This window comes from Pteropus alecto, unplaced genomic scaffold (genome assembly GCF_000325575.1).
Source record: "Pteropus alecto unplaced genomic scaffold, ASM32557v1 scaffold7, whole genome shotgun sequence".
Lineage (NCBI taxonomy): Eukaryota > Metazoa > Chordata > Mammalia > Chiroptera > Pteropodidae > Pteropus > Pteropus alecto.
Window position 1 is genome coordinate 28,970,554 of NW_006494614.1, and position 25,412 is coordinate 28,995,965.

Consider the following 25,412-nt stretch of genomic DNA (forward strand, 5'->3'; position numbering starts at 1 on the left):
AGACAGGAATACAGAATGGTAACAGCTACATTCCTATCAATAATTACCTTAAATGGAAAAGAGTTAAGTACTCCAACCAAAAGATAGAGTGGCTGAAAAGATAAGAAAACATGACTCCTACATATGAAAAGGAAAGAGATAAGCAAAGATACTGCTTTGATATTTAAGGTATTAAGTCAGACAGAGGAAGATAAACACTATATGATTTCACTTATATGTGGCATTTAAGGAATAAAAAGAACAAACTAATCAAAAACAGACTCACAAATATAGTGGACAGTTTGGTGTCGGACAAAGGGGAGGGGGCGTTGGTGGCTGGGAGAATGCGGTGAAGGGCTAAAGAAGTACAAATTAGTAGCTGATAGTTGGTCACAGGGATGGGGAGCATGGCAGAGGGAATGCAGTTAGCATTAATATGTTGCCTAGGTGGAGTGTCAGGGCAGGGAAGGGAGCAATTGGAGGGATCGTTTTATGAACTATATAGATGTCTAACCAATGTACTGTGTACTTGAAACTAAATTTAAAAAATAATTTAATAAAAAAACAAATAAATAGACAAAGTTCAAAGAAGGTGTTTCTAAGTAGTAGTCCACAGTGATAAATATAATAAGGGAGATGTGGGGAAATGGGGACTATAAATGAATTCAGTGGATTTTGAAATCACTAAGCTACTGGTGAGCTCAGTCAAGAATATTTTTAACAAAATGGCAAAAGCAATACCTAGATTACATTTGATTGAAGAATGAATAAGAGTTGAAGAGTTAAAGATGGAAAGCTTACAAGAAGTCAGAAAAATGAAGGAAAAAATACTGAGTATGGATTCAGCCTTATCCTAAAATAGGTGGCATGAATCTTGCGTTAAAGTGGAGAAGAGAGATAAGAGGTTAATATTCCAGGTAAAGGACATAGTGAATAGGAGGTAATGAGTCAGATTCAGGAGACAGGTTTGCTAGGGCTGTGTCTGATGACACAGTTGATGAAGGAACAGAATGAGAAATTAGATTTGATGCAAGCATCATAATTTTAGAACAAGAAGAAATGTTACATTTTCAGAAATTTGATTTTACCTATTAGAAAAAAAAAACAGTTATAATACTTAACTATGATTAATACCCAGGACTTGTGAATATTGTTTAAAACAGTGTGACATATAATTTACTAGCCACATGTGGACACTTCTGAGAGTGTTAAAATGCTAAACTGAATAGAAAGCTAGGATAACAGTTATAAATCAGAAGTATTCCACACAAACCTGGATGTATGCTTACCCTTTTTATGAGGAAACTGATAGGTGCCTTGGCCCAGTGAAGGTAACGTTGGTCTTTACATTATTTTTTATAGATGTTTTTATATTATCATAATAATATAGAATGTCATATTATATTATTATGATAATGTGGAATATTGCCTCCTCAGCTCTGTTGTGCTTAAAGCAGGCACTGGGCATTCTGGGTCTTTTGTATTTCGCCATCCCCCAAACTAGGAGAATGTTCTTTCTATAGTGGACTCGCAATAAATTCTCTGATAATTTCTCTGCTCATCAACTCTGTAATCTATTTAAAACTTTTAAAAGCTTTACCAGCATTCTTACTATTCACTTGTAAAAGCTCATTTTCTGCAAGCAAGAAAGAGCCAGCTGACTGCTATTCATAGCAGAAAGCATAACCTACATTTCCCATCTGTGGGTGCAGCCAGACAGCATGATTGTTGACGTCCCAATAATCATTATTTTTTCCAAAGCTTTAGTGAAAAAACCTGCTGAAAGTAGTACTTTATAGAGGCCAGCCTTTCAGACAATAAAAAGTGAAATAGCCACACTTTTGCACAAAGACCAGACATTCAACCTTTCCGAAGGCCTCAGAATGCCATAAAAGTTGGCTGCATCCATTTGATCTTAGGCTTTTAACACAAGTTACTTCTGTTTCAAGCGCTGTGGTACAGAGTATTCAGTCTATTCGTTTTATTGCAGAGCCCTAATGTATTTCACTAGCACCGTACTTAGCAGAGAATACTACATTTTATCAGAGACTGTACCGGTTCAGGGGATTACATTCAGGATAACAAATCAGCAACAATGAGTTGTGATTTCAAGTGACCTCAAGCTTAAGTTACTATAAAAAACAAAATGATATCACGATGGTTGAATTTCCACATTTTATTAAGTATTAAATTGCAGGCTGACTTTTTTTTATTTATAAATGACAACATTGAGCATCACTGTCAATAACGTCTACCATGGAGGAGACAGTGACATTTAGCAGCGCAGTTTCATTGATGGTCCAGTGAGTCATATATTAGACAGTGCTCTCATTTGGGTCTTCCTGGTAAATTTGCAATAAAATGACAGTGGATTGGTTTTTGTTTGTTTGGTTGGTTTAGTTAGTTTTTTAGTTTTATAAAAGAAACTATCAAAGTATTTTACATGGTTTTCTTGATAACTAAGTCATAGCTAGTACTTAAAAAAAATTATTCAACTGTAGAGGTCAAAGCACTTTACATCCTAAAGAGTCACAATTAAATACAAGCGCGCGCACACACACACACACACACACACACACACACACACAGAGGGGCGGGGAGAGAGAGAGAAATTTGGTTTTCTTCCCATTGTATGGAGGCTGTAAGATGAGAGATTTATCTGTTTTAATCCCTTTCTCTCATCATTTGTTTCTCATCTGTACATGTCCTGTTTTTCATAGGGGCCGTGGGGGTGCCATTCCTCCTCCCCCGCCACCTGGACGAGGTGTCCTAACTCCCAGAGGGACCACTGTGACCCGTGGAGCTCTTCCAGTGCCCCCTGTAGCAAGAGGTGTTCCTACCCCAAGAGCCCGGGGCACACCAACGGTGCCAGGATACAGGGCACCCCCGCCTCCAGCCCATGAAGCTTATGAAGAATATGTAAGTACCCTTGAGAAATCAGTTGTTAAGAAAAGTTAAATTAATTGGGTGACAAGCTAAGCCTCAAAGATATTCGTATACTGTGAATATAACAGATGATGTTTGTTGCCAAAAATGAATTTCATTTGCAATAGAGTTTAAGCAGTGCATTTAAATGATAGCATTTTGAGAAAAGCTTTCATTTTCCAGGTGCCATGATTGTCGTTAGTACCAGTTAAATAGGTTGCATTTTAAGAATCAAACAATCTTTTGGTTTTCTTATATTTAGAAGACTTGATCAATGTCAAGTGGAAATAATTATGAACATAATGTGTCATATATTCAGAAGCTTCTGGAACACGATAAAGGTTAGCATAAAACTCAGAAATATTTGACAAATATAATGTGAATATATTATAAGCTGGTAATCATGCATGACCATATGTCTGGTCTTTCATTCAAATATCCTTATTCTCTCTTTCACTATACGAAAGATATGGGATTAGCAGATACGAAGAATTAAAAAAAAATGTAGAATGAACAGAAGAAATGCAATGACTATAAACATCTCCCTCCCTTCCCATCTGCTGTATCTCTTGATATGCCCTTTGACCTTTCATTCAGGTCATTACAATTCCACAGGTCACATTGTATTCTAGTCCCTATTTCCATTTCTCCAACTAGATTATGAAAGTTGTAAAAAGGGACAGTCTTCTATTTACTTGTGTAACCACAGTAAGTACACTATAAATGTTAAATCAAATTGATGTGAACCAGATCATCATCCTATGAAACATTCATTTTGACGTTAACCTCTCCAGCATGCTCATCTCCTGATCTAGGTGTTTGTTTCATTCAATCATCCACAAAGATGCTGTCTTCTTAAATGTCATCTATGAATGATTACTTATTAAATGTAATCTCTTTAAGGGCAGTTATTGTCATATGCTGGCCACTCAAAACATATAAATGTTCAATGGACTGTTTAATCACCAACTGAACTTAACCCTATAATAAAGTGAACATGGTCGATAGGTGTCACTAAGAATATATTAATACTAAGATTATGTTAGTTTTTAGGAATAATGTTACTGCTTAAATAGGAAACATTAACTAATATCTGCAAACATGAAGAGAAACTATTGTTAGAAATCCATTTCCCAGAGAAAAGGGTAAATGTGTTCATCTAAAGTATCTTTTACATAACACCAGCTCTCAATATTTAAAATCTTAAACCATCTGGAAATTTCAAAATCAGGATTAGGCCATCGCTTCCCTGAGACATCGTATGTGCAAAATAAGTACTCATTGAATGAGTGGACTTAAAATCCACAACAGGGATGATGGGGTCATTTTATAGTCTCTGAGGAACCTTCTAACTGTACCATCTTTATGTATATCACCGCTGTGGTATTTTTGTCTTCCAAACAGAGGTTTAAACAGTTAGATCTTTATTACAAAAATTAAAAGAAAGAGAAAAGCTTTTCAGATAATAGTGGTCAACACTGTCATTAATCAAAAAGTGTACAAGGCAAATATAGGGCACCTTGAAAGAGAACAAGATTGATGAAACATTGTAGCCAATCATGTGCATTCCAGTTTATAGTGAATAAATCACTGGGATACAAGTCATATCAGAGTAAGCTACAAAAGCATAAAGAGTTTATAGAAACATGGGTGGAAAACATTCTATTCTGAAAGAGGAAACTTAGGAGGAGGATGGTTCTTAAAGTAAGTAAAAGAAAATATGTAAAGTCATGTAATCTAATTTTTTTACTTAGATTTTAAATTATCTAATCCCTTTTATTCATTCACTCATTTATTTACTGAGCCTTTATCTTATCTCAGGTACTGTTTTGAAGGTCCTAAAGATGTACAAAACAGACCAAATATTTGCTTTCATAAAGCTTACATTTTAGTGGAAGGAGACAGAAAATAAACATATGCAAGTAAATGAATAAAGTAATGTCAGATAGAGAAAAAAGACTGAAGGGAAGTAGAGGGAAGGCACTAGCATAAAATGGGCAGTTAGGGAAGGTCTCTCTGATGTGGAGACTTCAGCAAATGCCTAAATGAAAGGAAGATCTAGGTCAAGGGGCCACCTCTGTAAAGAGCATCTCTGGTAAGGAAACAACAAACATAAATGCCCTGAAATGGAACTTGCTTGAAATATTTGAGAATCAGCCAGGAGGACACTTAAAGCTGGAGCAGAATGTTTGAGGGAGAGGTTGTAGATAAGGTCAAGAGGTGGACAGGCCAATTCATGTTGCTTTTGGAAATTTGGGGGCTGGAAAGTGACATGATCAGATAGATGTTTTTAAAAGTTTATTCTGTCCGTATCATGGAGAACAGAAATATGGGGCGGGGGTGGACACAAGAGTAGAAACAGGGAGACTGGTGAGTAACTCGTTGCAATGTGTCCTACTGACAAAATTATGGCTTGGAAAGGATGAGAGGAGGTCAGATTCCGAGTGTACTGTGAAAATGATCTGTTAGGATTTGAGGATGGAATAGATGGAGGATATGTGAAAAAAAAGAAAGAAGTAATGAGTAGCTTTTATGAAGTTTTTGTGAAGTGAAGGTTAAATTGAACCTTGGGCTGAACAAAGCAAAGTGTCACTTTTTGAAAAAAGGAATGCCACGGGGGAAGAGGAAAGTTCAGTGTGAGAACCTATTTGAAGGTGTTTGGCCTTCAGCAAAGTCTGTTGTGTTGCCGAGGGATCAGGACCCTACTTTGGAAACAGACAGTAGCATCCTGATTTGAATTCTAGCTGTGTCAGTAGCTGTGTAATTTATGAACACTTTGAGGCTTGGCTTTCCCTTCTGTATAGTGGGGATAATCATTTCAGCCTCACCAGATTGCACTGATATTAGAAATAATATAATATGTATATCATATACATTAGTATTAGAAATAATATTCATAGTACTAATAACATGTGTGCATAATGACCTAGAATATTATAGACATTCTGTATAAAGTAACTATTATATAAAATTTCATCATGTAAAATATTCTTTACCTTCCTTTATGAATTAATTGGGCATTGTCGATTGCAAATAGCAGAAGCAATTTTATTTTCTTTTAGTAATAAATAAATAAGTAAACAAATGAACAAACACACCTGGGGGTGTTATATGAATATAAGATCATGAAGTTCAATAATAAGAGTGCCATCCGGCTTTAAGAAAGGTCTGGACCGAGGACTAGAAAACGATCAAGAATCTCCCTCTGTATCTCATCTCTGTTTTCTCAGCATATATGTTTCTATTCTATTTTAATCTACAGACTGAATTTTTGGGCTTCTTTGATCAACATGGTTCAGCACATGGTGAAATATGTCCACTTTAGGGCTGCCATATTTACATGTCCAGTTCTCATTGCCCACAGCTACTGATAGGCTGACTGTCTCTCAGGCCTATTGTAGATCCCCAGGTGGAAGATGCGTGTTCACTCAGGATTGTCAGGTACCTAACGCTAGTGAGTCAGCTAGAAACAATTAGACAGGTGTTTCTGGAAATTAGGTCTGAGATTAGCCACCAGTGGCAAGAGTAGGGTAGGGGTGAAGTTCATAAAATATAAACATGATTATTGGGGACCCAACCCCAAGGCTAATATGAGGGAGACACTAGTTTACAATGAAGAAGAAAGTATTATGAATTTGGCAGACTTACCAAAATAAATCTACAATAACATACTGTTGATAACAAGAAAAAGTAGATACTGTTTTTTAAAAACTCTCTAATGCCATATTTTATTAAAATCTGTCATATGTTATATTTTAATTTTTCTATGAATAAACCAGTGAGTGCACACAAAGTTTAATACATGGGTGGTAAACTGCTGACAGCAATCTTTGAAGTCTCAGTACCAAGCCCAGATTAACACACGAGAGCCAGCTACTCCGCTCTAATTTTAAACTATTGATTCCTCTGTAAGGCGTAAGAAAAACAAAGTTTAAGTGTCTCAGTAACAAAATAATAGCACCATGCTGAGTTGATGGTGAAAATCCTAAGGAGTTCTTAACTTTCAGATAAAATTTCTTAGCAAAGCTTCCCTTTATTATAAATGGCACTACAAGCCAATTCACTCTTCAGACTTTTCTTTCTCCCCTGCTGAGTCTCAGCATTAAGTTTCTGACCACAGAGAATATATATAGGTAATCAAACCCACTCCTTGCAGCTTGCCTGACAAGAAACAGCTTACTGTAAATGAGATCACTGTTTTGAATCATCATTAGTGTTAGCTGAGTCTAAAAAAAATGTGAGTTTTAGTTTGTTACACATCCTAATCCAAACTTTAAATATTTTAAAGCTTCTTTTAAATTCACCTTCTGCTAAGAAGTACACATTTACATTTTACAGATCCATCATCATGATTGAAGTAGATTTAGGGAATTGAAAAGTAGATTTCAGAAAAACAGGCACACAACAAAATACGAAGCCAATTAGCTCTATAGCGGATAAGAGAGTAAACTAAAACTTAAACTTTTGAATACCTACTGAGTTCCATTCACTGTATATTGATTCACTTAATCTCATGATATCATGACCAACCGGTTATTGATTATTTTAGTAGATGAAAAAACTGAAGCTTGGAATTGAAACTTGCACCTAGTTTTCTCTCTCCAAAACCTCTGTATTTTGTCACATTAAAATATTCTACTGAGTACTTTTCTCACAGAGAACTCACATACATAAATATAGATCATTTGTCTTTCATACCTCCCATCCAGGCAACTAGTCAGTGTTCGAATCCCCTTAGCGATAGTTAAGACATCTCTCAGCCCCTACATGAACATCTCCAATGGTGAACTCAATACCTCCAGAAATTAGGTGCTGGAAATATAAAAACTATGATTAAAGAGACACTACCTTTACTCTCAAAAGCATGCTGCCTAGTGGAAAAGACAAAGATTAGTCTAACAGTTAACACATAATATGTAATTGCTATATAGGGCTCTTACTCTTCTCTCTATTAGAAGTGATTTTTGCTCTTATTTCCTCCTACTTACAAGATTAAACATCCTAAAGGCAGAAAGTGTTTCTTAAATTTATTTTATCTTTGCAGCCCTAAGTAGAGCGCTTGGTGATAGCAATTGAATTGAACCTATTTATGATATTTTAGAAAGACATTCTACATATACACGCTCACATACATATATATTTTATGTGAATATTAAATTAATGAAAGTATAACATAGCATATACTAATTGCCAAAGAGAGACTATACCTACTTCTAAAGGAAATTATCACTATTGGTATGGGTGTTTTACAAAACCTCTAAGAGGGTAAGGAAAACTAGTAGCAGACCAAGATGTTTTAGTATAACCTGAGTAGAGAGAAGAAGGAAAAAGCTCCATGCAAAAAGGGGTAAGAAAGGGGAAGGCAAGAAAAGGGGAAAAAGATTTGCTTTTTAAAGCAAATCTAAAGAATCTGGAAAGGCAGTTTGGACAAACATAGAAATAAAATGGAGTTTACAGATGACTGCAAATGCTGAGGTCATAACTTCACATATTGTAATAAAAGGCCACCCGAAGGTTTTTCAGCAGAGGATAAACTAAGATTTGGAGGAATTTTATAATTCTCAGTTGTTTAGGGTGGATTGGAGAACAGAGTGAAGAAAGGAGACAAGATTTAGAAAATGAATATAAGTGAGGCTTACTGAGATGTGGCCTCGGCTCTGAGCATAGGAATGGGATTGAAAATATCAAGGCCAAAGATAGCACTGAATATGGAAACAATAGGGTTTGATGACAAGTGGATGTGGGAGGAAAAGAAAGAGCAATCAAGGCTCATTCAGAGGTATGTGAGTCTGTGGGTTGGGGGTGAGAATGGGGAGACAGAAGGGAGGGCTCCAGCAGGGAGGAGTGGGCAGTAAAAATGTTCCTTTCGAAGACTCTGATTATTGTGCTCATAGGATCATGTCTCTTGTTGGAAAAGTAAGGTATTTATTTTACTTGCTATCAGCTGAGATCACTTCTCTGCCTATCACACTTTCTCTTGGGTCAAGTGGTGTTAGAGTGGGCATGGCTGTTTGTGAGATCTTGCTAAGTGAATTTTGTCTTAGAGATTCATTTAGTTTGCATTTAGCGGAATATTTTTATTTGCATAATTTAGGTATTCTTAACATTCTGGTACAGAAATGATTCCAGGAATACTCTTACTAGCTAACCTAGTTTATGACATAAGTATTCATGATTGGAGGTCTGACTGCTATATGATTGTGAACTGCGGCACCAGTGCAGGAAATATGTATTTAGTGATGGAAAAACAAGTTTTGAATTATTTGGGGCCAGATCTTTTCTGTGTAAAACTCTTCCATATCATTCAGCTCAACTATGAGAGAAATTTGATAGACGTGTCCCTGAATTTGACAATAATCCTAATAGTCTATAACATAACCAGTCGTAAGTTGTGAAACTGAAACTTTCAAAACTATCATAAGTTTTTTTCTATCAACCATGCTAGAGGGGGAAAAAAAAAAAAAAAAACCCTGACTTTTCTGTCCTCACTATAGAAAATACTATAATTTTAGAAGGTGATTAAAAATTATACCTCCAAAAGTATGGGAAAAGAGCACGGGGGGTATATCAGGCAGTTAACAAAAATACTACATTATTTTCTGGATTTTGTGAAGTTTGTAGTATTTTCAGCTTTTAAAATTTTGCAATTAATCGTGATTGCCTTTCTCATTCAAAATATTCACTTTCATGCTTAATTTGTATTCATAATTTTGTAACCTTTTTCTTATAGAATGCAAAATTGTATAATCTTCAGGATCCACAAACACTGAATCTGCCAGCAACAATGGCAACATTTGTAGAAAAGTGTATATGGAGGGCTGGAGGAATGGGGTAGGTTATTGTTTAAAGAAAAAAATGACTAGAGTATATAAGCTTAGTTTCTTTCTAGAGTAACCTTAGTTTCTTTCTAGTACTGAAACTTCTGCTATAACCATGTTGGTGCTGTTAATAAAAGTCGATGCTGTATTTTTAACAAAGATTGTGTGGGAGAATTAAATATGCAGTAAAGACGCGTACCTTCTGCAAATGTCCATCTGAACATCACACCCTATGAAAATATACTGATAACATAAATATTTAATTAAATACTCTCATTGTTTATATATTGGTGGAGCACACACACAAAAAAATAACAAACAATAACAAAAAAAAAACCCTCAGGTGTACAAAATAGTTTCTAGTTTCCAAAGACATCTATCTAATTTATTTTTAAATTACCTCATATTTTTTCCAATGATTAACACTCAGATATCAAAGAGTTTTATGGGGGCACAACAAAGCAATAAGATACGTGAGTTCAATGCTACATGAGAAATTTTGGCCAAGTATAATCAATCATATTAACCTAATTTATAAAATTCGTTTTGACATTATTTTAAGAAGCGTTTCTTTCCATCAGTCTTAACTAATCCTATCAGCATTCCAGCCCATCTTATCATCTAATTCAGACTCTGAGGCATCCTTCCAGTAACAATGAGAAAACTAGAAAATTCAGTGATAAATCAATAGTCCTTAAAATTCCATAAATGAGTACAGGCTGCCGACCTTCAATTTCGTGTGTATGGAACATTTTTTTGACAGAGGAGGGAAATAAGTATTAAATGATAATTGAAATCAATTCTTGTGCCATTTTGTGGAAGGAATGATTATGAGTTTGATCTGTAATGTGTTTTGAGGGGAGCCACATGTGGTGGTTTTCTATGTATTAGCCAAGAGCCTTCACCCAATGGAAGGAGATTTTTATTAGAGTTTCTAGGTTGGATATTTGTATTCCATTAAACATTCTTGTTTGTTTCATGCTCTAGTCTCCTCTTAGTAGAGAGTAATTTACCTGAATGCACCGTAGGTTTTTATGTTTTGAAAGGTAACTGATATTTAAAATAACCAAAACATGTGAGGGAGGTTAATGAAATATTTTTTTGACACTGTAGAATGGTCATAATACTACTGTGGTCCAAATCTCCATAGAAAGTAAGTGGTGTTTAACCACTATTAAAATATTAAATTATTTCCACAAAAACATAAGATGCTGTCTTTTAAAATTGTGTGAATTTTCTTCTGAAGTTTAAGCTTAAATAAACCATCTTTCTTCTAGCATTATGTCTTGGATTTTTATATCATTTTCAGAACAGATGCAGATTCTTCTATTGGCCACAGCACTCAGGATTATAGCCAAACCTGTATCTTATAATTATTATGATGACTAATGTCTTTTGGAACACTTGCAGGATGAAAATAGGTTTCCTCTCTGTACCTTTTTGAGATGACTGTTAGCTGATGGAAAATATTATATCATCAAGCATTTTAAAGTTTCCTTTAGGCACTGCTGGGGGAAAATTGCCATGATATTTTTTGCAGTGTCTGCTATATACATGGTGAGGAAAGTGGTGAAAAAAGTCAAAAAATGACCCCTTGCCTTAATGAGTTCTACCATTCTTTTGTTTTTAACATTGTAAGTATATATTAGATTGTATTATTTTCTATCTTTGGTTCATACGCATGGCCTAAGGATTAATAATGAGAGCAAGTTGAGACTTAATTTATTTCTACAGTAATGTTCTTAAAAAGCGGTACCGGGTACAAATTAATAGTTCGTATATAATTTTTTCCTTCTGAGTTGATTTTGATTTCGATGATTGTATACCCACTGAAAAATTAAGACCCTGTTTAGGGTGGTAGGTCATACCCAGGAATCCTAAAATTTATTTTTCTTTTGCTGGTTGAAAAAGCATTGTTCTATGTGTTTTGCCAACACCACCCTTATAATTTTCTGTCAAAGAAAACTTAGAGACCACTTGCCTTGCTAGCTAGATTGTCAATAGCTTTTGCAGAAAACCAAATAGAAATGGGTAAATAGGATTGAGTCTTGTCTTGATTTTGGCCTGCTTGCATTATGAATTCCTCATTCTGTGGAAAATAGTGGCTGCTAAATCTTTCTGCCACTCACAGATCTTTGTGATTATTATTATTATTATTATTATTATTATTATTATTATTTGATGTGTAATGAGCTAAAGGCTTTTACTTGGGGAAACTACAAATGTTCTTTGCAATAGCTTTTAATGATCTCAGTATTTGAATTAAGACAATTTCTCTTCATTATTGATGATGAGAAACTATACTTTCTCTTTATAGGAAACCATATAATGGATAAGTTTGGCAGAGGGACCCAGGAAAGACCTTCATCTAACACTTCTGCTTGTATTTCTTAGAAGTAAAATAGAGAATATACCAATAACAGGTTTTTTATTTCTTCGTATTCTTTCATATATTTACATTTACTCTTCCGCAGAAACTTGGACTTGCAAACATCCATGTAAAGTGAGTTGTTCTCTATTTTACACCCTCATGGAGACTAACAGAGCTGGAGAGCTACAGATGCAACTGATATGAGTGCTGGATTGAAAGTTTAGGATACTGGAGGATGAGCAATTTGTTCTTGGGCGTAATCTTTTTCTTTCTTCTTCTCCACCTCTATGAATAAACCTGAAATCTTTACTGTTCTTTTTTTCTATTCTCGGTGTAAGAAAATATTTAAAACACAAACTCTCATGATATGAACCATGGGAACCGTGTGTCATAGAGAATAAGAGAGATCTTGCTTTTAATGTTCTTGCTGTTCTTTCTCTGAGCAGCAGTACTAAATGTAACTACTTGAAAATAAAAGCCAGTGCCCTTTGCTGCAATTTTAGCCCACGTTGTAATTTCTGGTGGTCACTTATATTGCAATATTTTTTAATTAAATAATGCAGCTGAGATTTATGCCTTTGCAGAATAATAAATAACCAGCCACTGGTACCCACCACTGATATATTCAGCTGGTCTGCACAAGTACATTTTGCTTGATCAGATCACAGGTCTCATTGATTGGGGCCTTAGACATTCTGGCTGTTAAATGTTGTACCACTGCCATACTGGTGAAATTCTAGTAGAAATACAATATAACAGAATTTCACAAAATGACAAATTAAATCAACTAAGCTTAGAGATTGTAAGGATTCTTTAGACAAGCCCTTGGGGGCAGTTGTTCAAGACAGATGGTTGCGCTACACCAAAACCTCTTTCGGTTGCAGTTATAGCTGATGGCACTGGTGGCTTGAGAATCGCCAGTACTCTGCCTGTCATCATTCTGAAATTCATATTCTCTTTCCTGGTTTCCCAGTTTGTCCCACATCTGTAGAGTACGTTCAACATAATCTAATATATCTTATCTACCATGCTCCATATATGTACAGTCTCTTGAATGCAAAGACCGTCATGCACTTTTGATTGTAATAAAGGGTCTTATCCTGTTCACTACTTTATTTTAATGTTAAAGAAGTTAAAGTTCAGAGAATGAGTGCCTGAACTACAGTCACATGCCTCATAATGTCACTTGGTCTCCTGATTTTCCCTGCAATGCTTTTTCTAATGAATATTGCAAGGAGAACGGGGGATGGGGGAGAGCACAAATGCACTCACTCAAGTGTCTTTCAAGTAACTAGACTGATCATCTGGTACTCTCATCGAGTTTAGTTTCAGGCTTCTCTAAAATTTGCAGGGAGTAGACTGAGAGGATGAAATATGAAAATATTTGAGCCCTCATCGCAAGCAAATCTACCAGTTTATGGTACTCAAATTTCTCTTACTGTCTTGTCTTCCATTATCAGAAACCTGAGGAACTTCTAGAATATACACACACACACACACACACACACACCCTCCCTCTTTATTTTATTTTTTTAGTTACTGACACCCCCAAAAATGTGTGTTTGCCAAAAACAAAATATAAATAAAAGTGGGGACCCTAGTTTTCCTTTCTTTATCAGAGTAGTTCCTCCTTGGAAACAGGATTTGTGGAAATCATGTAAGAATATCCTTTTACCATGTTCTTCTCTCTTCTTTCTAAGACTATATCCAGCAGTAAGGAGTCCAGTTGTGAAGACAGGAGTATAGATAAAGTTTATTGTAATGTAACAATAATACCCCAGGGAGTAGGAAAAGGTTCTAAAAGGTATCTTTGGGGATTTAGTAGGTTAAAAAGTACTTACTCATTGAGTAGGAACTGACTTTTTCTATGTTAGAAACCAGATTTTTAGCAAACATTTCTCTTCTTTTTCAGATTCCAAATTAAGTTAAAGCATTTTAAGCAATACATTGTAGAAGAGATTACACACATAAAGGCCTAGATACAATGAAACAATAATATATTTTACTTTGTATCTAGATCTCATTTAAGATTTTCTTTTACATAAGAAAATATCCTCTTAAAATTTAGATAACAGATTATAATAGTTTTCATATGTAATTTAGGCAGCAAATGTCATCCCAAAATTAATCTACCAAATTCCTCCTCTCAGAAAACAATCTTCGTGACAATTTCTTCCCAAACTAACAAGTTTCATCTAGCTGTATTTCACATTTTTCTATTCTAAGCTCCTTACAAGGTTATTGTAACATTCCATTTTCAGCTTTCATCTCCAAAACTATCATAAACCTTGACTCTCCTATTGACTTATTTGTTCAAGAGTCTCCAATTATTTGTGGACCTTTCCATTCAAACAGTATTTCTCTTCTTACACACCTGCATCTAAACCATTCATCAACATCTCCCAAGGTAGGATTCCTCCTCATGTGTCTACTGTTTAGTTGAACCTCAAAAATCTAAAATTCATCTTTAGGTTCTTTCTTTGCTTTGTTTCAAATGCTTAGTTCAGATTAGTTTTCCTCAAATTATCGATTTCTTCCTATTGCCCAAAGGGTAAAATTCCAACTTCTTAATTTTACATACATAAAATTATGAGATGAAGATAAGTACTTTAGTTGTATGAGTTCAGTTATTTGTGTTTTATTTTCAAATGAGATTTTGACCAAGAATAAAAATAAAGTACATGGGCAAACAAGAGAAAAAAAATCTTGAATTTATATAGCCAATACAGTTAGCAGAAACTTTATAATTCTTAGTATATTAAAATCTATCGTGCTATTTGATTCTATTCAACTTAACGTTAATTAAATGGCCATTCTACATCAAGCAAATTTTCACAGGAAGAAGCAGTGAGAGATAAAAAAGGTAGTCATCTTTAATAGATGTCTATTGTCTGTTAGGATTTTAACAGGCACAAACTCACAACAATAATAAAAGGTAAGAGACATAATCCTTGTTTTCTCACTAAAAAATTTGAGGGTCAAAAAATTAGATAAATCTATCAGTCACCTGTCTGATAGCAGAACCAGACAGGTCTGTCTTCAAAATTAACAGCTTCATGGATATAAAGATTTAAAAGGAAAAGCCCCTGGCTTTAAAGGGGCAACAGGTAACCTACCTAGACAAAAAGCAAAGTTCATAGGCATAACTTCTTTGTAGAGTATGTAACTTTTGAAAGCGGACTCAAAACTTCATTGTTAGATATATGCAGATGTTTTCCTGACCTATAACACAAACAAGGTGTAAAGTTATGATACCTGCTAACCCCATTAAACTATTGTTTAATGGGGTTAGCAGGTATCATAACTTTAAACTATTGTTTAAAAAAATGCTTTGCTTCCACTCAGAAAAGTTGGAGAACTGATTATTTTAATGCTACCTACTTGATATTGTGCAAAAATAGAAATTTAGGGGAAAAACAACCAATGATCATCAACTTTATAGTAGTCAGGATAGAACAGACTGGAGCAGTTCTTGTAAGTCTATAATATTAAAAGTAGCCAAAAAACCAACAGTGTTAATAATAATAATGGTATTGATAATAGAAGCAACTAATATAATTAAGTACTTATAAGCCAGACACTATGCAAATTATTTACCTTCGGCATTTAATATTTAGAAAAGCCTTTTATGTTGGCATTATTCCCATTTTACAGTTGTAACTGAGGTTTAAAGAGATTAAGTGGGATATGCAAAATTACCTAGCCAGTAAGCAGCAGAGCTAGCATTCATAAGTTAGATTTTAAGGGTGGTACTCATAGTATCTAAGTTATAACAATATAGTACTTAACACAGGGCAGGTGCTTGCCTAAGTGCTTTACACACCTAGACTTAAGTTATCCATTGGCACCTCTATGAGTTAAATACTATTACTTTCTTAGATAGGAAAGCTTACATTCAGAGAGAGATTGAGTAGCTGAGCCAACATCAGCCAGGTAACCAGCAGTGAAAATAGGATTTCAAATCAAGCATTCTGGCTCTGGTCCACCCTACTCTGCTTTCTCTGGAGAAGCTAGCAAAAATATCGTTTGGCCAAATAGTTGCAAATGATACCAGTGAGGAAAAATGAGTGAAATACTTTAAGGAACCACCTAGTAAATCTACCCGAACTATAGTGAATATATAAAAATGGGCTTGAAAGACAAGTTGGAGGCAAAACAATAAAAGGACCTGTGGAAAAAAATGCCTGGAAGAAAATTTAGTAATTAAGTACATTGTTAGTGGGGACTGCTTAAATCTTTCTGAGACATCGAGGATTAATGTGGATGTGTACATAAACACTAGTGGGGCAGGTAGACACCAGAGGCAGGAAGTGCCATCGAAAGCTTACGTAATCCATCCATGTTGTCGCAAATGACAGTATTTCATTTTTTTCATGGTTAAGTAATATTCCATTGTATATATGTACCCCTAACTTTTTTATCCATCTGTCGAAGGGTACTTTGGATGTTTCTGTGTGCTAAGCCAACAAAGGTAGAAAAAGTTGAGAACCATATGATTTCACTTATATGTGGGATATAAAACTGAAAGCAGTGAATGAACAAGACAAAAACTCATAGACACAGACAACAGTTTAATGGTAACCAGAGGGAAAGGTGAAGGAGGAAGGTAAAAAAGGGTAAAGGGAATCAAATATATTGTGATGGAAGGAAATTTAACTTTGGATAGTGAACACACAATGCAATATACATATGAGGTTTTATTGAATTGTATATATGAAACCTATATAATTTTATTAACCAATGTCACCCCAATAAATTTAATAAAATAAAAAGTTTAAAAATAAAAGCTTACATAATAGTCTCAATAGTAGTGAAATAGAAAAGAGGGGACACTGGGAAACATTATGGAAGATATAGTGAATTAATTAGACCAAAATCTGGAACTAATTCTAGAATTTCAGTTGTGTAAAACATTTTACATGATCTAAAAGTAGAATGTTATGTAACATTTTTTCTTTTTTAGGCTTAAAAATGGTTTATTCTAGAAAATGTCTTTTTTTTAAATTTATATATATGGCAGTTTCATTTGTTCAGCTTTACTGAGATATCGATGTATAACATGTAAGTATAAGGTATACAATGGATGAAAGGTACATGTATATATTGTCAAATTAATACCACAATAAGGTTAGTTAACACATCCATTCCCTTACATAATTACGAGTGTGTGTGTGTGTGTGTGTGTGTGTGTGTGTGGTCACATTTAAGATTTATTTTCTTAACAACTTTCAAGCATATAATACAGGGTTGTTAATCATAGTCAACATCTTGTACATTAGATCCCTAGGTGTTATTTATCTTATATGTAGGAGTTTGTACCCTTTGACCAATATCCTCCCATTTCTCCTACCCTCGATATTGTTTTTTTAATCACACTTCTTTTTATTGTAAATCTTGTTTTCCAATTTATGTACATTGTGATAAAAGCTTCAATTAGAAAACATTATAAACAATTGTTTATGAAAATCATGGCCTTTAGATGAGACTTAAAGAGATTTAGAAGAGAAAAATGTGGTTTTTTACTATAAGTAAAATAACGTTGTCGTATCATGACTACAGATTTCTTTTCAACCAAATGCTTGAACCACTTTCTAAAAGGCGTTTTAAACATATTATCACGATGGCACAGTGAGCCTTACACTATTCTTTTTTTAGAGGCACCCATCTGTCAAAGGCAATTTTAGTCTTTGCTCCAGTTGCATAATAGTGAGAAATGTGTTTTTTGTTTTGTTTTATTTTGTTTTGTTTTGCTTAGTAGTTTTTATCATTATTCTGGGTCAGAAATTAATTCCCCGTCTGCGGGACTTCTGCAACCCCTGAGGAGAGCAGTGTAGGTGTCTCTGTGTGTGTGTGTGTGTGTGTGTGTGTGTGTGTGTGTGTGTGTGTGTGTGCGTGAGCTCTAACCCCCTGGGGGAAAGAACAGGGGCTGAATCAAAGGAGGGAAGCAGGAGGCCCAAATACAATGCAGGTAAGGTAGAGGGAAGAAAAACTAGGACTTTCTGATAACTAAAAAGATTCTCTTCCTCTTCCTTGCAGCCTCCATTGAATTTTCTATTTCTACTCCTAGGAAAGCTTTTAAAAGATACTGTATAGGAATTGTGGAATTGTCATTATTCCAGTACATTTTCTAGGCATTCCCATTTCTTCTGGCTTGCTACCTTTCTTCTTGTTCCTTTGTGTCCTTTAACCAGACAAGAACCAGGACATGCAGAGAGTACATGAGACTGCTGGTCCTATGCAGGGGTCCACAAACTTTTCCTGTAAAGGGCTTAAAAGTAAACATTTTTGTCTTTGGGAGAAATCCAGTCTGTCATGACTACTCAACTTTGCAATTGTAACAAAAAAGCAGCTGAATGTAATATGCAAATGAATGAGAGTGACTATGTTCCAATAGAACTTTACTTAAGAAAGCAGGGGGCAGGACCATATTTGACCCACAGCCATAATTTGCAGATCTTTGGCCTAATATGCAGCATCCATTGTATTTTGTGCTTATCTCATGGCAGATATCAGAATCAAATTAATAACAAAGATATTTCTGCAGCGGTGGCAAAAAGAAAACCCTAGAATTTTAGCTTATGCGAATTTCCGAAGCTGCTTTTTTTTCTCAGAGGAGCTTCATGTCAAAGAGAAGGGATAAAACATTACATAAAACCATATCGAATTTACTCCATTAGTTCTCAGAGATGGTGGTTTGCATAGAATTATTTTCATTTCAAGCCCCTCCCTTTTAATTTACAGATATATATGTGATGCAGCATACTGCTAAATTGCTCACTGCAACAGCTGAATACTATTAAAGAAAAAATCTCATTTTCAGCAAAGCTCTGAAGGCTGGGTGACGAAGGCATTGTGCAAGTGAGTGTCTGCTAAATGATAAATGAGCTTGGATCCTCATTTTTTTTAGAAGAATGTAGGTACAGTAATACCACTATTCTATAAAGCTACCTACTTCTGATGATAAATTCTCCCGTGTCACCTCACTTGTAGTGCTATGTCCCTGCCATTTGTAATAATCTAGTATTGTAAGCTACTGTCAGATAAATATTCACACAAGTGCGCTACTTGTTTTCTTCTGAAAGAACCTGTTAGCCATCGTGCTTCAGACAGACTCAAATTTAATGCATCCTTTAAAAAATGTATTTGGCAGTAAAAATGTTGTGGAAATTGATCTTGTTATAAAATTTAGCACCTTAGATTTGACATTAAGGCCACTTAGAGACTTTAGCAATCAGTAAGGCAGAGAGGGAACAACTGAATTTCAAGGTAATGGCTCGTAGGCCATAAAGTGAGAAATTGGAACAGGTTACAAAACCTAATCTTTCAAGTTGGTCATTTATTTGTCAACTACTCCTGCTCTAGGATACTCTCCATATACAAACAAATAAATAAATAATGTCTTTCTCGCTGTCATTTTTTTTAATCTTAGAGGAATAGACCTGAGTCTTTCAAAATTACCTCAGTTTCACAGAGGCTCAGCAGAAAAAAACAGAACCATGCAACAGATGACAAAAAAGGAATATAATAGTAAATATAAATAAATATGATAAGGTGATTATAATTAAATTTAAATTTGTAAAGTTATAACCAAATATGCCAGTTTGACTTCAGAAATAAGGTAATACAGAAATAACAATTATGGGCATGGAGATTAAAATAATTATCAAATTGACAAGAGGGTGAAAAGTTCTATTTGTATTTGATGCCTGTTAGCAGCTCGATTTTAACCAGAGATGGTATAGTCATGACACAGTCCTATAAAAGGATAGTTGTAATATCTCATGGAAATGTGGACAGTTCCTTGTTCAAGGCTCCTGTGGTCTGTGAGGGATGGGTGGTTATAGAGATGTAACTACAACCAGTTTTTTCAGAGTCGAGCCTGAATCGATCCTGATTGTGTAGATTGTATGATTTCAGAAGAGTGTCACCTTCAGGCAAGAACGGGGTCTGAGGGAAACACATTGAAAGTATTTCACTTATTGGCACCTGTAACATGCATATCTCAAATGGCATTTTGTTTACCCTGGAACTAGATTTTCCTGGGCAAGCTCGACGTCCTACTTCATTTCTCCTGCAAACTGATTCTATAAACCCTGGCTTCAGGCTGATCTATTTACTATCCCAGAACATTACATGCATTTTCACACCTCCCTACCTTTACTCCGTATGTAATTCTTTCTACCTTTCACACACACACACACATGCACACGCACACACACTCTTACTCATGATGGGCTCTTACTCAACCTTTCAGTTTCCCAACTCAGAATTCACACCACCATTACTTAACTAGCACCTTCAAAAGTGATGATGCTGGTTTAACCTGTAATTAATTTAATATAATTACATACTTGCCTGTCTCTTCTGCTAGATTATAAGGATTTGTTCTTCCATATTTCCTGCATTATTTTGCAAATAATAAGTGGTTAATAAAAAATCAACTAAGCGAATGATTTTTATCAGTCTAGTCAGACAGTTGAAAAGAGATGTGGAACCCCTGAAAGGGATAGGAGGATATAGGAAATCCCAGGAGACTTTTAAATAGGGCATCAGGAGTTCTGACTAGACTTCGAGAATGATGCAGGACTGGGGGCATGGTAGGAGGAGCTATGCCATATTAGATCTAGGCTCACTTCACCTAAACTAGTTACTTATATGTGCTTGTTCAGATCTGTTTGACTTTCATCACTGAACTCTTTCAGATTTATTTAGAGGAAGTGCTCATCTTATCATCTGTGTTGAGACACACAGCTTTCTCTACCAGGATCAAAGTAGTGGTGGAGGCACGAAGAACAGTCACCTAAGCAAATATTAACTAGCTACTGATTATAAAAATAAAGCATTTGCTTAGTAGTAATTACTGGTTTGGATGGAGAAAGTGGGAGAAGTATACTTATTTAGGTAAGAGGTAGCTAAAAACATCAATTAATTCCTGATCTAAATTAGATACTACTTTTGTGCTTGTTCTACTAGCCATTTTGTTTAATCAGTATGAATTTTAATACAATAATGACAGATGTGCTAAATGAGGCACTTATTGGGGGTAAAAGGTATCAATTATTAGATTGCTTAGAAAAAATATTTCTCAGCATTTATTTTTAGTGGAAACATTTACTATTAAATTTATTTGGGTGTGTATGTGAAATGAATGTCAGCTACTATTTCTTATCTGAAAAATTAACAAATGAATCACTTCCTCTGGCATTTAATATAAACCTAATAGTTTGTAATCAAAGGCAATTTTTAAAAAATTAAAAATGCAATAATCTCATTATCTTGACAGTTGCTTTCATTATTCTTGAGTGCTATAAAAAGTTTCATGCATGTAGGAGTCTATATATCATTAATGTGTAGATTAAAGAATAGTAATATTTGTAAAAGAGAAGCAGCTAAAACATACATGTTACAAATCTGAGGCCCCCATTCATCCCTTTTCAATCATATTCCCATATTGCCCTATCAGATATGATATCTCAAACTGAATGATAACCACCACCTCGCTTTTCTTTTATCACTTATATATGTATCTCAAAACAATGTATTGTTTAGTTTTGTTTCTTTTTAAACTTTATAAAAAAGGACTCAGGATATGTATGGTCTTAATTTTAAGGTTTATTCAAATTGTAGCAGTAGCTGGTTCATTTGACTACCAAATATACTAGAACTTTAAAAGCCCACTTTGTTGTGTGTAAACATTTGGATAGTTTTTCATTTTTTGCTTTTATGAAAAATGCTGCCATGAACATTTTTGTGCTTACTTCTTGGTGCTGGGCACCAAGAATGACAATGTTCAACTTTCAGAGATACACTGTTTTTCTAAACAGACTAAATTACCTAGTATATGATTATAGTCCTTATTATTCCGTATTCTTGCCAATTAATCAAATTAAATTTTATTGTGGTTTTAGTTTTCATTTTTTGATTACTAATGAGATACATTACATTTTCATATATTTATTAGCTATTGTTCTTTTCTCTTCTGGGAAATGCTTATGTGATCTTTGCCTGTTTTTCTATTGGGTTGTTTTTTGCATTTAATTGTATGGGATTTTTATATATTCTGAATACTAACATTTTGTCATTTTTATTAGTTTTTTAAATCATCTCCTGGTTTTGGGTTCATCTTTTCACTCTTTTTATGATTGCTGAATATAGATTGTTCTTTGAGTGTGATGGAATTGATCAGCTTTCCTTTTACAGGATGTGATATTTGTGTCTTACATAAGAAATCCTTACCTATTCTGAGATAATAAAAATCCTCCCATAAGTTTTTCTTTATAAATGGTATTCATTTTCCTTCCACATTGATTAAACAGGAACAGATTTTATGTATGATATGTGAAGAGATTTAGGTTTCATTTTTATCACCAACTTACACCAGCTTTCATTTTTTATCACTAACTTTACATCAACTTAATTTTCATAGCTTTTTAACCAAATTCTGATATCTAGTCATACAAGACCTTTTGTTTCATCTTTTTACTCAGGATCATCATAGATTCCCTCGGTGTTGTTTTCCCTCATGTAAATTGAATTGATAGATTATTTGGGAAGGAATTAACATCTTTATGAGACCGAGTTCCCTATCTTTGTATGTAGCATATTTCTCTATTTATTTAGCTTTTTCTTAAGTACCTTCAAAAAGTTTAGTGTTTTTCTATATGTATTTCACACCTTTTAAGCTTAGGTGTTATATTTGTGTCACTTTAATACATGATATTTTTATTATTATTGTAATTATTCTCAATAAATGTTATTATATAGAAATTAATTAAATTTTGTATATTAATATCATCACCAGCAATATTATGAAACTTCTTACCAATTCTAATAATTTGTCTGAAAATTATTTGAGCTGCTAAATTTGGACCTACGTGCATTACATTTAACTTAACAGAACATACACTCTATCAATATTTTAAAACTCCTCAAGAATAACACAACAAACACAGAGTAAATACAATACTATATCTTCTGTCCAGGGCATGTATGCAGCCCATTAAAAATCAATCATTAGTCAGCATGGATAAGTAGATATTCTGAGGAAAATCTTTGGCCACAGAGCTTTATAATTTTTCTAGAATCACGCTTTGTAATTATTTGAGAGTCCTGAGGGAGTCCTTTATTATTATATCTGTTCACCAATATAATTAAAAATAAACATTTAAAAAATATTTTGTCTCCCACATTTTGGTCTAATATATTAAAAAAAATTCTTTCACTGAATTTCTCACCCATAGTATTTCTGAGAATAACTTATTTTTTTCTGTATCTTTTAGCCTTTATTCACATCTAGATATAATTTTAAATTTATAAATGAAAATATGTATGCAACTATACGGTAAGTTGAATATTGATCCCATAAATTATATCACTTGCATAGGTTCCTAGAGTATCTGGCAAATATACAACTCTTATGTAGAAAATAGCTATTATATATAACATTATAAAGTTAGTAATTAGAGAAGATGCATTTTGAATATGAAAACTAATCTCATGTTTTTGTATGTATTGATTTTATTAGTTACGGACAAAAAATAATTGTGGAAAATGTATTTCTTTGTAGACTTCAGTAAAAGGAAAGCAAAATTTTGACCTTTAGAAAGTTCATATGGCCATATGTTGTAAAATTAACACAGTAAGATAGGAAGCTATTGATTTTTTCCCCAGTTTTATTGGGAAATAATTAGCATACATCACTGTATAAGGCATACAGCATTATAGTTTGATTTACACATGTGGTGAAATGATTACCATAGTAGGTTCAGCTAACATCCATCATCTCATATAGATACAATAAGTAGAAAAGAGAAAAATGTTTCCGGATTAACTAACTCTCTTAACATCCTTCCTGTACATCATAAAGCATTAACTACAGGCATTACATTCTACATCACATCCCTAGTACTTACAACTGGAAGTTTGACTCTTCTGACCACCTTCTTCCAATTTCCCTAGGCTCCACCTCTGATAACTACAAGTCTGATATAGCCATTGTGTGTGTGTGTGCATGTGTGTGTGTGATATATCAAGAGGGTTTTCTCTAAGATTCCACATATCTAAGAGAGTTTATTTAAGATTCCACATATCAGTGAAATCATACATTTTTGTCTTTCTCTTATTTCTTTTAGCATAAATGCCTTCAAGGTCCTTTTGTGTTGTCACAAATGGTAGGATTTCCTCACTTGTTTATGGCTGAATAATATCCAGTGTGTGTGTGTGTGGTGTGTGATATATTACAACTTCTTTATCCATTCATCCACTGATGGACTTAGCTTGTTTCCATATCTTGGCTATTGTAAATAATGCTGCTGTGAATGTGGAGGTGTAGGTATCTTTTTGAGTTAGTGTTTTCATTTCCTTTGAATATGTTACCAGAAGTAGAATCATTGGATCATAAGCTAGTTCTAATTTTAATTATTTGAGAATCCTACATACTGTTTTTCATAGTGGCTGTTCCAAATTACAATCCCACCAATAGTGCTCAATAGTTCCCATTTCTTCACATTTATACCAGCATTTGTTATCTCGTCTTTTTGATGATGGCCATTGAAACAGGCATGAGGTAATATCCCATTATGGCTTAAATTTTCCTTTCTCTAATGACTAGTGATGTTGAGCATCTTTTCATGTACTTATTGTTGGACTTCCATATATCTTTTTTGAAAAAATATCCATTCAAGTACTTTACCCATTTATTTAGTGAGTTATTTATTTGTTTGTTTATTTTTGCTATTGAGTCATATGAGTTCTCTTATATTTTGGATATTAAACCCTTATCATATATATGCTTTGCAAATAATTTTCCTCAGGAAGCTATTATTGCCTGTAAGGTAAGAAATGGTCTTGATATCACATGTTGCAAAAAATTAAATAGTGTAAATGCATGCTTTTTCATAAAATTTCAAGTTGTTACATTTTTATAAGTCAAAAATCAAAATTCTTGCTAAAATTTAAATTATAGGACAGGTGCTAAAGGTAGTATACAAAAAAATAATATTAAAAAATAGTGAATAATATTACGTCAGATTTGGTTGATAGAAAATGAGATAATATGATTCAATATTGAGTAATATATTACCTTATGAGTAAATATAGCCTTTTCAGAATATAAAGAAAGAAAAATGTTGGATTACATTATATTGACTTTTGCTTTTTGTTTCTTTAATTGCAAAGAAGATTCTTGGAAGTGAAATATTATGTCTCAGATACAAATGTCCATTAAAAGGGAATGTAGAATAGAGAGTAGGAATAAATGCTTCTTAAGTGTTCATGTAAAAGATAGGAAATCAACAAAATAAGTCCAGTTATTTGACAAT

General features: G+C 34.1%; 1 protein-coding gene across 2 annotated transcripts in view; it reads left to right on the forward strand.

Moving 5' to 3' along the window:
• KHDRBS2 (KH RNA binding domain containing, signal transduction associated 2) overlaps positions 1–25,412 on the forward strand; it is a 498,248-nt gene that overhangs the window by 312,735 nt on the left and 160,101 nt on the right. For both annotated transcript variants that reach the window (XR_003044470.1, XM_006926413.1), the window contains exon 6: positions 2,700–2,898. Coding sequence is in view for 1 of the 2 variants with exons in the window: in XM_006926413.1 (XP_006926475.1) it covers positions 2,700–2,898 (199 nt within the window). In the remaining variant the exon portion in view is untranslated. The remainder of the gene's footprint in view (positions 1–2,699; positions 2,899–25,412) is intronic.